Raw genomic sequence first — 14,582 nt, 5'->3', positions numbered from 1 at the left:
GACCTGTCGTCGCCCTTCCTGGATGCGGATGCGCGCTATGCGCCAACGAAACCTGACTTCCATGCTTGTCAGGCCTTGTCAACTAACCCTAATACAGGGCATCAAAGGCGTATGCGTGCATACACATCCCATCAGGAGCCCAGCTCTTCTATGCGCTATGTTTGCACTCATGAGCATACGCTTTCACGGTCTCCTGCACTCTAGGCTTTGCCTGAGCAGACACGCCCACGCCCAGCTGCGCGCCAACCCTCACCTGCGCGCCGTCAACCTCCTACGTGCCAGCGATCTCCTGCGTGCCAGCGCTCGCCAGCGCCCACGCCCAGCAGTCATCTCTCCTACTTGCTCACAATCTTCTGATCTGGGCGCTATTGGGAAGTCAACTAGGTTGACTTCTCCCACGCGCCAGCGCTCTCCTGCACACCAGCTCTCGCTATTGCGCCAGCTCTCGCCATCGCACTAGCGCTCGCCATCGCGCCAGCACGCGCCATCGCCTGCATGCATCCACGAGGATACGCACGCGCGCCCTGCGCGCATCCTCTCCTGCAGTTGCACGCCCTCATTCTGACGCGTGCCCACAAACTGCACAGGCTTCAATTGCGCGCCCGCGCGCCACGGGTCTTTCTGACTCTAATGAGGGCTCTCAACGGGTTTTCCGACCCAGAGATCCTTCCTCGAGAGGGCAAGGACACGGTCTTGGACCATGTATTCGGTACTCAGAAACCCTCCAAGACCAGTGCAGCTCTGCCCTGGTCTCAGGGGGTTAAGAGTACCAGGGACAAGATTGCTGTACAGCTCTCCGAGATGTCCTCCTCCAACCGTTCCAGTGCCACCAACAAGCTCCTTCCTCCTCCTCGCGTACAGCAGAGGAGGTACTTCGAGATCCTTAAGGAGCCTTGTTTAGCTCTTCCGCTTCACCACTCGTTGGAAGAGCTGACCAGGGGAGTCCCTCTTGAGAGACTCTCCAACCCGCAGGTCTCATTCTCGGCAACCGAGATCCTTAACCAGGAGAAAGTTGCGAAGTGTGTTATGCAAGCCACTTCGTGGCTCGACATCTGGTTAGGGACCTTAGGTATCATGATACCTCCTGAGGACTTTTCCAAAGAATGCACTAGGAAAGCTATGGAGACTTTGCTTCTCTCGGGTACTCGCACGATCGAGTTTCTGGCCCACCAAGTCTCAAACTTGTGGGCAAACATCATCCTGAAACATCGGGATGCGGTAGCCGAGAGATTCCATCAGAAGGTCCCTAGCACCGAGATCAATAGGCTCAGACATTCCTCTTTAGAGGGATCCATCCTGTTTGAGCCTAAGAATGTGGAACAGGCCGCTGAGAGGTGGAGGAAGTCTCATCAAGACTCCCTCCTTCATAGGGCTTTAACATCTAAGCCCTATAAGCCTCCAGCACCACAGCAGTCCCGTCCAGTCAAGACCGCTAAAACGACAACAGCAGCGAAGACCGTGGTGTCTAAGCCCTTTCCTGTCAAGGATAGGAGAGGCAAAAAGTTCTCCAGGGGAGGCAAGAATCCTAGAGGAAGCAGCCGAGGCCGCAAACGCTAGGATAGGCAGTCCCCTTGCATGTCCACCAGTGGGGGGATGCCTACAAAGTTGCTCAGACAGGTGGAAGCAACTCGGGGCCGATTCCTTGACGATTTCCGTGATCAGTCAAGGATATCGCGTCCCATTCATAACATCTCTGTCTCCCCTGACGACGAATCCAGTGTCATTGAGCTCTCTTGCCATGGGATCGGTAAGGGGGCAAGCCCTTCGTGCAGAAGTCCAGACCCTGTTGAAGAAGGGCGCTCTCCAAGAGGTCGTCGATGAATCTCCAGGCTTCTTCAGTCCACTCTTTCTTGTAAAGAAGGCGTCTGGAGGCTGGAGACCAGTCATCAACCTCTCAGCTCTGAACAAGTTTGTCAAACAAACTCCGTTCAGCATGGAGACGCCGGACACGGTCAGACTAGCAGTAAGACCGCAAGACTTCATGTGTACACTGGACCTAAAGGACGCGTACTTCCAAATCCCAGTCCATCCGTCTTCAAGGAAGGACTTAAGATTCAGCCTAGACAACAAAAATACCAGTTCAAGGTGCTGTGCTTCGGTCTCTCCACAGCACCTCAAGACTTCACCAGAGTGTTCACCCTAATATCATCGTGGGCACACAGGATTGGCATCCATCTCCTCCGCTATCTGGACGACTGGTTAATCCTAGCAGACTCGGTGTCATCGCTTCTTCAACACCGAGACAAACTTCTGAGACTTTGCCAAGATCTGGGGATCATGGTAAATCTCGAGAAGTCCTCACTGCTTCCCACTCAAAAACTGGTATACCTAGGCATGATTATAGTCACCAATCTCCACAAAGCTTTCCCATCAGACGACAGGATAGCAAGGCTGAGAAAGGTGGCAAGTCCTTTTCTCAGACGAGAATAACTTCCAGCCCAATCGTGGTTACGTCTCCTCGGTCACCTTTCATCGCTGGCCCGTCTAGTTCCCAATGGTCGCCTTTGGATGAGATCCCTCCTGTGGCGACTCAAGTCCCGGTGGAATCAAGGTTACGATTCCCCGGATGTCCAGATCCCCATGGGACCTGCGGAACTGACGGACCCCCAGTGGTGGGTGGCGGACGAGAGCCTACGAAAAGGAATGGATCTTCTCGTCCTTTCCCCGGATGTGATGCTGTTTTCAAACGCTTCAAAGAAAGGGGGGGGACCCATGTGCTGCACCACACGACCTCAGGCCTTTGGTCAGAGTCAGAAAAGTATCTATATAAATCTCCTAGAGATGAAGGCCATCTTCCTGGCCCTTCAACAGTTCCAACAGTACCTGGCAAGTCACTCTGTGATGGTGATGAGCGACAACACCACAGTAGTGGCCTACATCAACAAGCAAGGAGGTACTTTTTTGCAGCAACTATCCCATCTAGCAGTAGAGATACTGAGATGGGCCGAAATCCACTCGATACCACTATCGGCACACTTCATTCCAGGCAAAAGGAATGTGCTCGCCGACAATCTGAGCAGAGCATCTCAGATAGTGAGTACCGAGTGGTCTTTGGATCATCTAGTAGCCAACAAAGTCCTGACTTTGTGGGGTTCTCCGACTGTGGATCTTTTCGCAACGGCCCTGAACTTCAGGCTCCCGCTGTACTGTTCCCCAGTCCCAGACTCCAAGGCTCTCTGGCAAGATGCTTTCCAACAACGGTGGGACAACATCGACGTTTATGCCTTTTCCCCGTTCTGTCTGATGAGGAGGGTACTCAACAAGACCAGTACATCGGTCAATCTTTCAATGTCTCTCATAGCTCCGCTATGGCATCACGCGGAATGGTTCCCGTACCTTCTGCAACTACTAACAGAGCTACAGTACCCAGAGAACTTCTTCAACAACACAATCTTCTCAAACAACCACATGCCAACATCTTCCACAAAGCCGTAGGTTCACTACGACTTCACGCCTGAAGACTATCCAGCATCTCCTCTCTGAGAGAGGATTTTCACAACAAGTTGCTGTCAGGATGTCTGGACACCTGCGAAAGGCTTCTGTAGCAGTCTACCAGGCAAAGTGGAAAGTCTTCTGTGGTTGGTGTCGTGGAAGGGGTATCTCTCCACTTGATGCCACTATTCCAACAATAGCGGAGTTCCTTGTGTATTTGCGTGAAGAAATAACTTTCCCTACTCATATGTAGTTATGAACTTAACCTGCCCTCAGTCGGAAGTTAGACCTCCCCCATGGAACGTGGTTCGAGTTCTCAGGTCTCTTAAGAGACCTCCCTATGAACCATTATGCCAGGCATCAGATCGCCACCTAACCTGGAAGACTGTATTCCTGCTCACTTTGGCCTCAGCCAAGCGAGTCAGCAAACTTCATGGTCTCTCATATGACATCGCCCATTCAAGGGGATGGTGGGAGGTAACGTTCAGCTTCGTCCCTGAGTTTATTGCTAAGACTCAAAATCCTGGAGTGGCGGATCCTCGATTTGACTCCTTCCGGATTTCTAGTCTCCGTTCTGTAACAGATGACCCAGACCATCTGTTACTATGCCCAGTAAGGAGTTTGAAGCTATACCTCAAAAGAACAGCTGCAGTCCGTCCTCATGTGCCAGCACTATTTGTCAGCACAGGAAGGACTAAGAGGAGGGTCACTAAGAACACCATCTCTGCATGGATTCGTAGGGTCATTGACCTTGTCTTGAATCCAGATCCTCCTCCGTCACGTTGCCGTAGAGCACATGATGTCAGGAGCATAGCTACGTCCCTGGCCTTCAAAAGAAATTTCTCAGTGAAGCAGGTTCTTCAAGCGTGGGTGTGGAAACGCCAAACAACGTTCACAGCCCACTACCTGCAAGACGTGACTCACAGGAGGCTCGATACGTTCTCTATCGGCCCTGTGGGGGCTGCACAACAGCTAGTTTAAAACCTCAAGCTCCTTATTGGACAAGTAGCAGAAGGTTGAGGGCATTGTTACCCAGTTTTAGTCTGCATGAATGAAAAGGTTTGACTGGCCCTTATTCTTTTCTTCATCCTCCCCTCTCTTGGGGAAAGCAGCATCCTGGGTTCTCTGCATAGCTGACCTCAAACCACTGCAAGTAAACCATGCTCCTTTGTGTTCCTAGTATTAAGGTTAATACTGTTACGTCCCCATACCCTGACGAAGTGGTATTGGGAAAGTCCTAGTCTACAAGTTTCCATCTAAAGAACTTCAGAACAACTTCCTAGGATGAGTCACACTTCTTCTTACCTTCACACACAGCTTGTGTAGGCCGCAGTCCTTGCGTACCAAGGCTCTAGTGAGGTGCAGGGACTCCTTATTTCATGGGTGCTTACACACTCAAATAACAAGTCCCCAGGCAAAGCCAAAAAGCCAGAACTGGCTGGGACGTCCACCCTTCCTAATGGGTGAGTCACCCCTATTAAATAGCTTGGTTTGTATTCCAGTTACGCAACAAATGACAAATTCGTAGATAATTTGTATTTTTCCCAACTATACAAACCTTAGCTATTTAACCAAACTTGCCCGCCAGCCCTATCCCCCTTGAAGTCCTACCTCCCAGCAAAGTGAGCTCATGCACAGGTGTGTTTGAGGGGGAGGGGGGATAGCAAGCTACCCTCCCCTACCCTCGCTAACTAGCGGTGTGGGTAGTAAACCCTCATTAAATTTTAAAGGCTCGTTATTTCAGCTATGCCGAAAGTAATACCCCTATTAAATAGCTAAGGTTTGTATAGTTAGGAAAAATACAAATCATCTACAAATTTGTCATTTCTGGGCTCCGACCCGTGCCGCCCAGTGAAATGCTCCTTTTACATCATTTCTAAGGTAAAAACTGCTATGAATTTACCAGAGAAAAATTTGTATAGGAATGCTAGGTTGAACCCAGCTTGCTCACCTTAATAAGGTGTCTGTATAATACTGGGGCATGAATAAATCACAACCAGAGGCCTCGCACCATTTAGATATCTCCTGTCAACATCCCCGAACAGCGAGGTGCCATTCAACATCCTACCACTACTAGCGATCCTACGCCAGTGACGTCACGCCTTTTTCATAGCACGTGCTATCAAACACTTATTTTGCCTTGGTGTGTGAATTTCGCTGGTTTTACCTGGATTTACCTCAAGATGTCGGACTCCACTGTCACTCCATCTAAGTTAAGTACCAGATCTATGAGTTTTGAGATTTTGGAGGGGGCCTTGCCCTTTTTTGCTATATTATAACAGTTTTATTTTTCACGACCCCGTGTGGGTCTTTCATGACGCTTCCTCCTATCTCTCTCTCGTGTCGTTCTTAACGCTTTTCAATGAGTCCTCCATACTGATTGTTTCTCGTTATGAACTTTCTGGGTATCCACGGTTCACACACCGTATTAATTTATATATTGCTGTCCTGTTATTACGATAACAGTTATTAAGATATACGTAAGCGTATTCTCGTTAGGTTGGCATGCCTGGTCGCCTTCGGGCATTTCTATTCCATTAATATTATTACTTGGATTATTTACGTTCGCACGCCACGGACTTGCTTCTCATTTTTAACGTCATTCGTTTTTCTTACATTAGCTCGAGGGTTTTTCATGAGTCAGATATTAGTTTTACAATTTGTTAGCACTTCACTGACTCTGTGTTATATTGGTAGCCCTGCCTACTCCCAGCGCCGTCAGGCCTGGTTTCTCCTGTCTCATGTTCGTTCCCTCGTTTGTTTTACGATTGATGTATAGTTATTTTTATTATTATTATCATCCAGCATGCCTTCCTATCTTATTTTACCATGTGTTATGTTTATTATAGTGTTATTAGTCTTTCCGCGTGATCATATCAATCGTGGGTCTGGCAGGTTGGTATACCTGCTATCGTCCCACTCCTAGCCTCCCTCCCGCCCGATACCCCACCCCAGGGTTACCTCCCTCTCTCTCTCCCAATCGAGTTAGTCACTATGTTGCGTTATGTTCCCCTTTCGCTTTCTTTGCATGGGCGGTTCCCGTTGATCTGTGAGGCTTGCTATTATTATACATTAACGTACATTACTACACTTTTGTACTACTCTACCTGGTCATAGTCGTTTTCTTTCCGTCGCTCGTTTGGACAACGATCGACAGCGGTCCCCAAAGAATTGGCGGATCCTATCATCAAGAGGTTCGGATCCCTTCTTCTGGCCCCGGACCAAGGAGAGACGGGCGGCACCCTAACTGAGGACGTCGCTACCCTCAACCTCGATGTGGAACCCATGGCTCTGGATGATCCCGACGCAGGTAGGGACGTAGGTGAGTCAGGTGGTTCCCGGGTTAAGATTCCTATCCCTAGCCCGGCTTTCTCTTTTACTTCAGAACACTCTTCTTTTCGAGGTTTTCCGGGGACAACCGGGACTGATCTCAGTCCTCGGCCTGTTATCTCCAAGGTGAAGGCTCATCGTAAGCCTTTATATAAGACCCACGAGTCTTCCAAAGACCACAAGTCTTCGAAATCATCAGCTTCGAAGGCTAAATCTTCCTCCACCAGAGTCTCTCAAGACCCAATTGCTGTGCCTTCAACCTCTCACGGAGTAGCCTCCGTTCCGGCACCTGTTCCCCCCCCCCCCCCCCCCCGGCGGAATCATTTAACCCGGTGGATTTTTCCAAGAAGATGTTTGCTCGTTTTGATTCAATGCTATCGTCTCATACGCAGCAATCACAAGAGAGAATAGCTTCTATGGAGAGCCTCGTTCAGGGACTCATGCGCTCGGGGCTGCCACCGCCACAACAGCAATACCCCATCCCCGACGCCTCCAAGCTTCCTCCTTTCAATAAGAATAACCCTTGGAGGTTAGCATTGCATGCCCCCTTCTCGGAGGGTATGTTGTCATTCGAAGGTTTCGGTACCCGGCCTCTTGCGGATTATGAATTCTACCCGCCGGGTCTTGAATTCCCCTTCCCCGGCTACGCTCGCCTCACGGAAGAGGGTCTGATTCGATTGGATAAGGTCCCAAAGGAAACTGTTAATTTTCCTAAAGAACAGGCACAGTCTGTCTTGGTCCGCGTGTTCAATGAGTGGGACTGCTTGAACACAATGATTACGGCCTACAAAAGTTCATATACTATGTTTGTGGCCGACGACCAGACCCCTACCCCATGTGCGACCAAGATCATAGAGACGGTCTTTCAGGCTATCAAGGAAGAGAAGCCTTTACCTCACCTCAGGGAGACCGACTTACCCTCCCTTCTCTTTCCAGGAGACAATGAATGTTGGCGGAACGCCCCAGCTACCTTCTCGGTAGGTAAGTTGAGCCCGGACTTTGCCTCGACGCAGTTCAGCGAACGGCTTCCCAAACTCCCGGAGTCTCTCATTAAATTGGAATATGAGTCGAGGTGTAGATTCAGCAGATCCCTTAATTCAGTTGCCCTTTCTGAATTGACCGTCGCTGCTTACAACGAGGAGGACCTCCTTAAGGTCCTCACTAAGTCGCTTTTGCAAAACATCATGGCTGACGCCTATGATTTTGCAAACGCCAGGACCCATTGTCGACGACACATTCTATCCCAAGCCACGATTAGGCACGAACCTAATAGGCTCATCAAAGCTCCAGTCTGGGGCCCAGATCTTTTCCCAGAGGACTTAGTTAACTCGGTCCTTTGCGAGGCAGCTAGAGCCAATCAAAACCTCAAGGTTAGGTGGGGCCTGGTTTCAAAGAGGAAATATGAGCCTACTAGTACCCCAATTCGAGGTAGGAAGAGATTGAGGCCCTTCCAATCTTCCCAATTCAGGCAACCTCTGCAAGTGGTTCAACCGGTCTCATTCCACGGAAGAACTACGTTCCTTCACAAAAGATCTGCTACTAAAGAATGGAACCCAAAGCATACGTTGCTTAGGATTTCAAGGACGCTTGTTCAGCGTGCCAAAGAAAGGCTCAGACAAACGGAGAGTAATCCTGGACCCCTCTCGTTTAAATTCCTTCATTCGTTGCGACAAATTCCATATGCTTACCGTCTCGCAGGTGCGGACCTTACTTCCCCGTGGGGCCGACACCACCTCCATCGATCTTACAGATGCCTACTATCACGTTCCAATAGCAAGGCATTTTCGTCCTTTTCTGGGCTTCCAGCTAGGCAAACAAGCCTTTGCATTCAAAGTGATGCCATTCGGGCTCAACATAGCACCCAGAATCTTCACCAAACTAGCAGAGACAGTAATTCAAGAGCTTCGAACTCAGGGGATACAGGTAGTGGCCTATCTAGTCGATTGGCTAATCTGGTCAGACAATGCCCAGATTTCCCGCATAGCAACGAACAAAGTCCTCACCTTCCTTCCACAACTGGGATTCCAAGTCAACCTCGAGAAATCCCGCCTGGTCCTGGAGACCAGGTTTCAATGGCTGGGACTACAAGGGGACCTGTGCTCCCATACGCTGTGCCTCCCCAAAGCCAAAAGGAAGGAGATAGCGAGGAATACAAAACAATTTCTCAGGGAAAAGTTGACCTCCAGAAGGAACCAAGAGAGGATCCTAGGTTCCTTACAGTTCGCCTCCGTGACAGACATCGTCCTGAGGTCCAAACTTAAGGACATAAACAGTGTGTGGCGCTCCAGAGCAACCACAAAACGCCGAAACAGACGTGCTCGCCTTTCCCCAATCCTGAGAAAAAGTCTGCAGCCTTGGACGAAGATCAAGAATCTTTCCAAGTCGGTTCCCTTACAACACAAGAAAGTCCAAGGGTTATGGTCACCGGTCTTCCAACAACTGCACGTCAACGTCCTAGAGGCCATGGCAGTCTTCCTCACTTTAAAACGTCTCAATCCAGCCATTAATCTCCATATCAGACTGGTTCTCGACAGTGCAGTCATAGTACACAGCCTCAACAGAGAAGGCTTCAGATCGGCCCAAATAAACTACATCATGTTGAAGATTTTCTCCATGGCGGCAATGCACAAGTGGCACCTGTCAGCAGTCCATCTGGCAGGAGTCCAGAATGTGGTAGCGGACTCACTTTCTCGGACGACTCCGCTAGAGTCGGAATGGTCACTAGACAATCGATCTTTCCAGTGGATACTATCTCAAGTCCCGGGTCTCCAGGTGCATCTGTTTGCGACGGAATCCAATCGTAAACTAGATTGTTATGTAGCCCCCAACCTGGACCCTCAGGCTTATGCCACGGACTCTATGATTCTAGATTGGAATACCTGGAAGACGGTTTATCTGTTTCCTCCGGTGAATCTCCTGCTGAAAGTTCTGCACAAACTCAGATCCTTCAAAGGTCAAGTGGCTCTCGTAGCCCCCAACTGGCCCAAGAGCAATTGGTTCCCCTTGTTGCTAGAACTAGGTCTCCGGCCCCGGCGGATTCCCAATCCGGTGCTAACACAGACAGTGCAAACTCGCAATGTGTTCGCTTCCTCAAGGATTCTGAATGCCCTAACTTTATGGACTAAATGAAGTTCGCAGCCCAACGAGGTGCAAACATCGATCCTTTGAATACTATTTTCCTGGAATCTGACAAAAGGGAATCTACTCTCCGTCAATATGACTCAGCTGTCAAGAAATTAGCTAAGTTCTTGAAAGTTTCCCAAGTTGAGGAAATGACAGTGAACCTAACTGTGACATTCTTCAGAACTCTCTTCGAATCAGGCCTGGCAGCCAATACAATTACTACAATCAAGTCAGCCTTGAAAAAGATCTTCCATATTGGTTTTGACATTGATCTAACGGATTCATATTTCTCATCCATTCCGAGAGCTTGTGCCAGACTAAAACCTTCAACTCGCCCTAGCGCAGTTTCCGAGTTTTTGAACGATGTTCTTAAGGTAGCCTCTGACACCCCAAATGAATCCTGTAACTATATGGCATTATTAAGAAAGTCACCTTTTCTTTTGAGCCTCGCCTCTGGCTCCAGAATCTCAGAATTGTCAGCCTTATCTAGAGACCCAGGTCATATAGAGTTTCTCTCTTTGGGTGAGGTCCTTCTCTCCCCTAACAAAGTTTTCCTGGCTAAAAATGAGGACCACCAAAACAGGTGGTCTCCCTGGAAGATTGTTCCACTTCCTCGGGATCCATCCCTGTGTCCAGTTACCACCCTGAAATCCTACTTAAGTAGAACTTCCACTACAACCACAGGGCCCTTATTTATTAGAGAACACGGAGGAACTATTACCCTTAAGGGAATCAGGCAACAAATTCTTTATTTTATTAAACAAGCTAATCCTGAATCATTCCCACATGTCCATGATATTTGAGCTGTGGCTATCTCAATTAATTTTTTCCACCATATGAAATTTGATGAGCTCTCAAAATATACGGGTTGGAAGTCCCCTAAATTTTTCAAGCGCCACTGCCTAAAACCTTTAGAAGCTCTTAGATTTGCCACAGTAGCTGCAGGGAATATAGTTCCTCCTGAAGGTACTGAGTCCTAATCACAACGTCTTGCTCTGTCCTCTTTCCCTCCTGCCTGGCTTACCTGTTGTTCCTACCTGTTTTGTTACTATACACCCCTATGGTGTATTATTTTATTATTCAATTGTTCAATTTCACGAATTGTTTTGATTTCACTTGTTCGTGAAATCCCTGAGCTGATTTTATTTTGCATTTTTGATTACCAAGCTGGATTTCCACTATTCATATCTGTTGAATTTTACCAACTGGTTTCATTATTGATTGTTTACCATGTCTATTTATCACTGACATATACATGTTGATCTATTTTTACGGGTTTCCACATCCCTCTTTTTTTATATTAAAACTCATCAGCTATGTTATTTTTGTGTTATTCCCTCTTCAGGTAGTTAGCCATATTGGGTCCCCATTCTCTGGTACGATTTCACTGGGCGGCACGGGTCGGAGCCAAGAAAAAGGATTTTGACGTAGGAAAAATCTATTTCTGGGCGAGAGTCCCGTGCCGCCCAGTGAACCCACCCGTCCCTCCCTAATTGGGCCCCAATCTGGGGTGCTATAAGGAGTGACGTCACTGGCGTAGGATCGCTAGTAGTGGTAGGATGTTGAATGGCACCTCGCTGTTCGGGGATGTTGACAGGAGATATCTAAATGGTGCGAGGCCTCTGGTTGTGATTTATTCATGCCCCAGTATTATACCGACACCTTATTAAGGTGAGCGAGCTGGGTTCAACCTAGCATTCCTATACAAATTTTTCTCTGGTAAATTCATAGCAGTTTTTACCTTAGAAATGATGTAAAAGGAACATTTCACTGGGCGGCACGGATCTCTCGCCCAGAAATAGATTTTTCCTACGTCAAAATCCCTTTTTTTTAGATATTTCTGTATTATTCAATTGTATTAATGTTATGTGTAATTATGTGTAGCAATTTATTAAGGAGTTATCATGGGTTTTTAGGCAGAGGAACGAATTAAACAAATTACAGTGTATTCTTATGGGAATATTTGCTCCAACATATGACCGTTTTAACATACGAAGCAGCTCACGGAACGAATTAGGATCGTATGTAGAGGTATCACTGTACACTATATGGTTAGAGTCTAGGTTAGGACATCATCCTACTAGAGAATTGTTGCTGCCCCTTGCCTCTGCCATTCATGACGACCTGTAAACATTTAGAGGATTTTTTCCTGCAAATACATATATATGAAAGAAAACCAAACAAGAGGGCCTTATTGCATCTAATCATTGGGGGTTCAATGTTAAAGTGCCTATTGTAAATTAATAAGGTATGCTATGCAAATTTCATTACATCAATTTAGGGGTAATTTGGTTTTTGGTACTCGCAACTAATTCAGATACTTCAAAGTGTCTGTTTTATGAATACCTATCTATCTATATACCAAGGCACTTCCCCCAATTTTGGGGGGTAGCCGACACCAACAATGAAACAAAACAAAAAGGGGACCTCTACTCTCTATGTTCCTTCAGCCTAATCAGGGACCCAACCGAGTTCAGCTGGTACTGCTAGGGTGCCACAGCCCAACCTCCCACATTTCCACCACAGATGAAGCTTCATAATGCTGACTCCCCTACTGCTGCTACCTCCGCGGTCAATTAGAATAGCGCCAACGTTATCCCTGCGTGTCGTAAGAGGCGACTAAAAGGGACGGGACGAGGGGGCTGGGAACCCCCTCTCCTGTAAAAAAAAATTCCTGCGAGACATCGACAAGGATGAATACCTAGAGTGACCAAATGTACAGTACTTGGAATTAAGGGTGTAAAAGTGTTTAGACTTACTTGGAATTTCATGATTTTTCTTGTCTTGATGTTGATATGCTCATTAAAACATATTCAATGAAATTAACTTACACCCTTCAATTCAATAATTAGTAGCTTATACCCCACAGTACATACATGAATGAAAGTGAATAATAGAATAACTAAAAATGTATATGTAGTAAAACAAATTAAAAACTTTGCTCTGAAAAATAACAAAAAATCATTGACTTTGGATGTTCCTAGAGATATTAATCTCACGAGTGTCACTTCTAAACCTGAGATGATCATGTCAACGAGGGGGTGAAATAAACAATTATATCTGTAAATTTTACAATGAAATTAAATATCTCTGGCCCTTGACAGAGGACCACCTATATATATAATGAAGAGATGTTTGAACACATGGAATTCATTCTTGTGTTACTGCATTCAAGAATAATACCTCTTAGATTTACCTTTGGACTAGATGGGAAAATTTCCTCTAGCCTAAAATTTCCTAAAAGTTACCAAAGCTTAAATAGGTGTCTGAATTTAAAGTGGGATTTCTGTTGGGATTATCAACCTCGCTCAAAGTATTCAAGTTAATTCATCAATTCAACTTGATATAGATAACTCAAGGTTAGAACTTGCCATACAAACGAATCCTTGAGTTTCCGGGCGAGCTGGCTCTGTAGGTTAGGAGTTTTTGCCGTCTCAATTTTCCCGTAGTCCTGAGTTGGGTTGCATTTGTGCCACACCTTATGAAGCGATAAGAGTCACAGCTGAGATGGGTAATGTTGAGGATGGATGGTGGGGAAGGAGTGAGGAGGGATTGTAAAGAAGCTGTGAGAGGGAGAAGTAGATGGCTAGGTAAAGTGAAGGTTGATATGAAGAGAAAATTTTAGGTATAACAGGATCCCTTTGATAAAAGGCATTGGGAAAGGCATATCAGTCAACTGGCCCCTTAATGTAGGAATAACGGTAGGAAAAAAAGAAAAATTTATGGAGAGGCCATCCCTTCATGGCACGGTAGGGAGTAGGTAATTTGAAGTTACCCCTCCTTATATCATTATAACGTTCAGATGGACTCCACAAGGCACTAGAAGAGTTGGAAGACCCATGCTTACATGGCTGAGGACTAAGAAGCGCGAAGTAGATGATGAATGGAGAAGTATTAAATTAAAAGCATAAGATAGAGATGACTGGCAAAATCTAACTGAGGCCCTTTGCGTCAATAGGCGTAGGAGAGGATGATAATATCATAAGTGTAGAAATGGTCAACTGTGAATCTCTCTCTCTCTCTCTCTCTCTCTCTCTCTCTCTCTCTCTCTCTCTCTCTCTCTCTCTCTCTCTCTCTTTTATCAAATTCTAATTTAATTCTTTTGTTTGTTCTTCAGACGACCATACAACCACAAATCAGACATGTGGGCTGTTGGATGTATTTTATATGAGCTTTGTGCATTGAGACATCCATTTGATGCAGAGAATTTTGAAGATCTTGTTATCAAGATACTGCGGGGAGCATATAGACCACTTCCCGGGTAAGTATCAAGTTATTTTTTACCATTAACAACGCACTGTAAGTTAAGATATTTCTTAAGTTTTAGTATTATATACAAAATAGGAAAATTGATTTATTTTATTTTAGGAAACTTGTCGTATTTGCTATTAATATCAGGATACTTGGAAAAAATATGCAGGTACTGCCTGTTATTTAAGGATAGTATTGATATTAATTTTTAAACTCTCGGTAGTAAAATAATTTTGCATAGGCTTGCAAGATTGAAAGTTTTTATGGTAGGAATTCATCTTGTTACCTAATAAATGTTATTTTCATATTGACCTCTCAAGAGAACAAGCTGTTAGATAGACACTCAAGCCTCAATTATTATTATTATTATTATTATTATTATTATTATTATTATTATTATTATTGAAAGGTTTTTTTTGTAATAAACTTTTTCTATTGTTCTTATC

General features: G+C 46.2%; 1 protein-coding gene across 1 annotated transcript in view; it reads left to right on the top strand.

Annotated features, from left to right (window-relative positions):
• Positions 1-14,582, top strand: part of LOC137636209 (serine/threonine-protein kinase Nek3-like) — a 115,281-nt gene that overhangs the window by 73,695 nt on the left and 27,004 nt on the right. Inside the window, exon 6 of the mRNA XM_068368649.1 lies at positions 14,003-14,146. Within this exon, the coding sequence (XP_068224750.1) occupies positions 14,003-14,146 (144 nt within the window). The remainder of the gene's footprint in view (positions 1-14,002; positions 14,147-14,582) is intronic.

The sequence above is a fragment of the Palaemon carinicauda genome, unplaced genomic scaffold, assembly GCF_036898095.1.
Source record: "Palaemon carinicauda isolate YSFRI2023 unplaced genomic scaffold, ASM3689809v2 scaffold251, whole genome shotgun sequence".
Lineage (NCBI taxonomy): Eukaryota > Metazoa > Arthropoda > Malacostraca > Decapoda > Palaemonidae > Palaemon > Palaemon carinicauda.
Note: the sequence above shows the minus strand (reverse complement) of the source record. Positions and strands in the feature narration are given on the sequence as shown.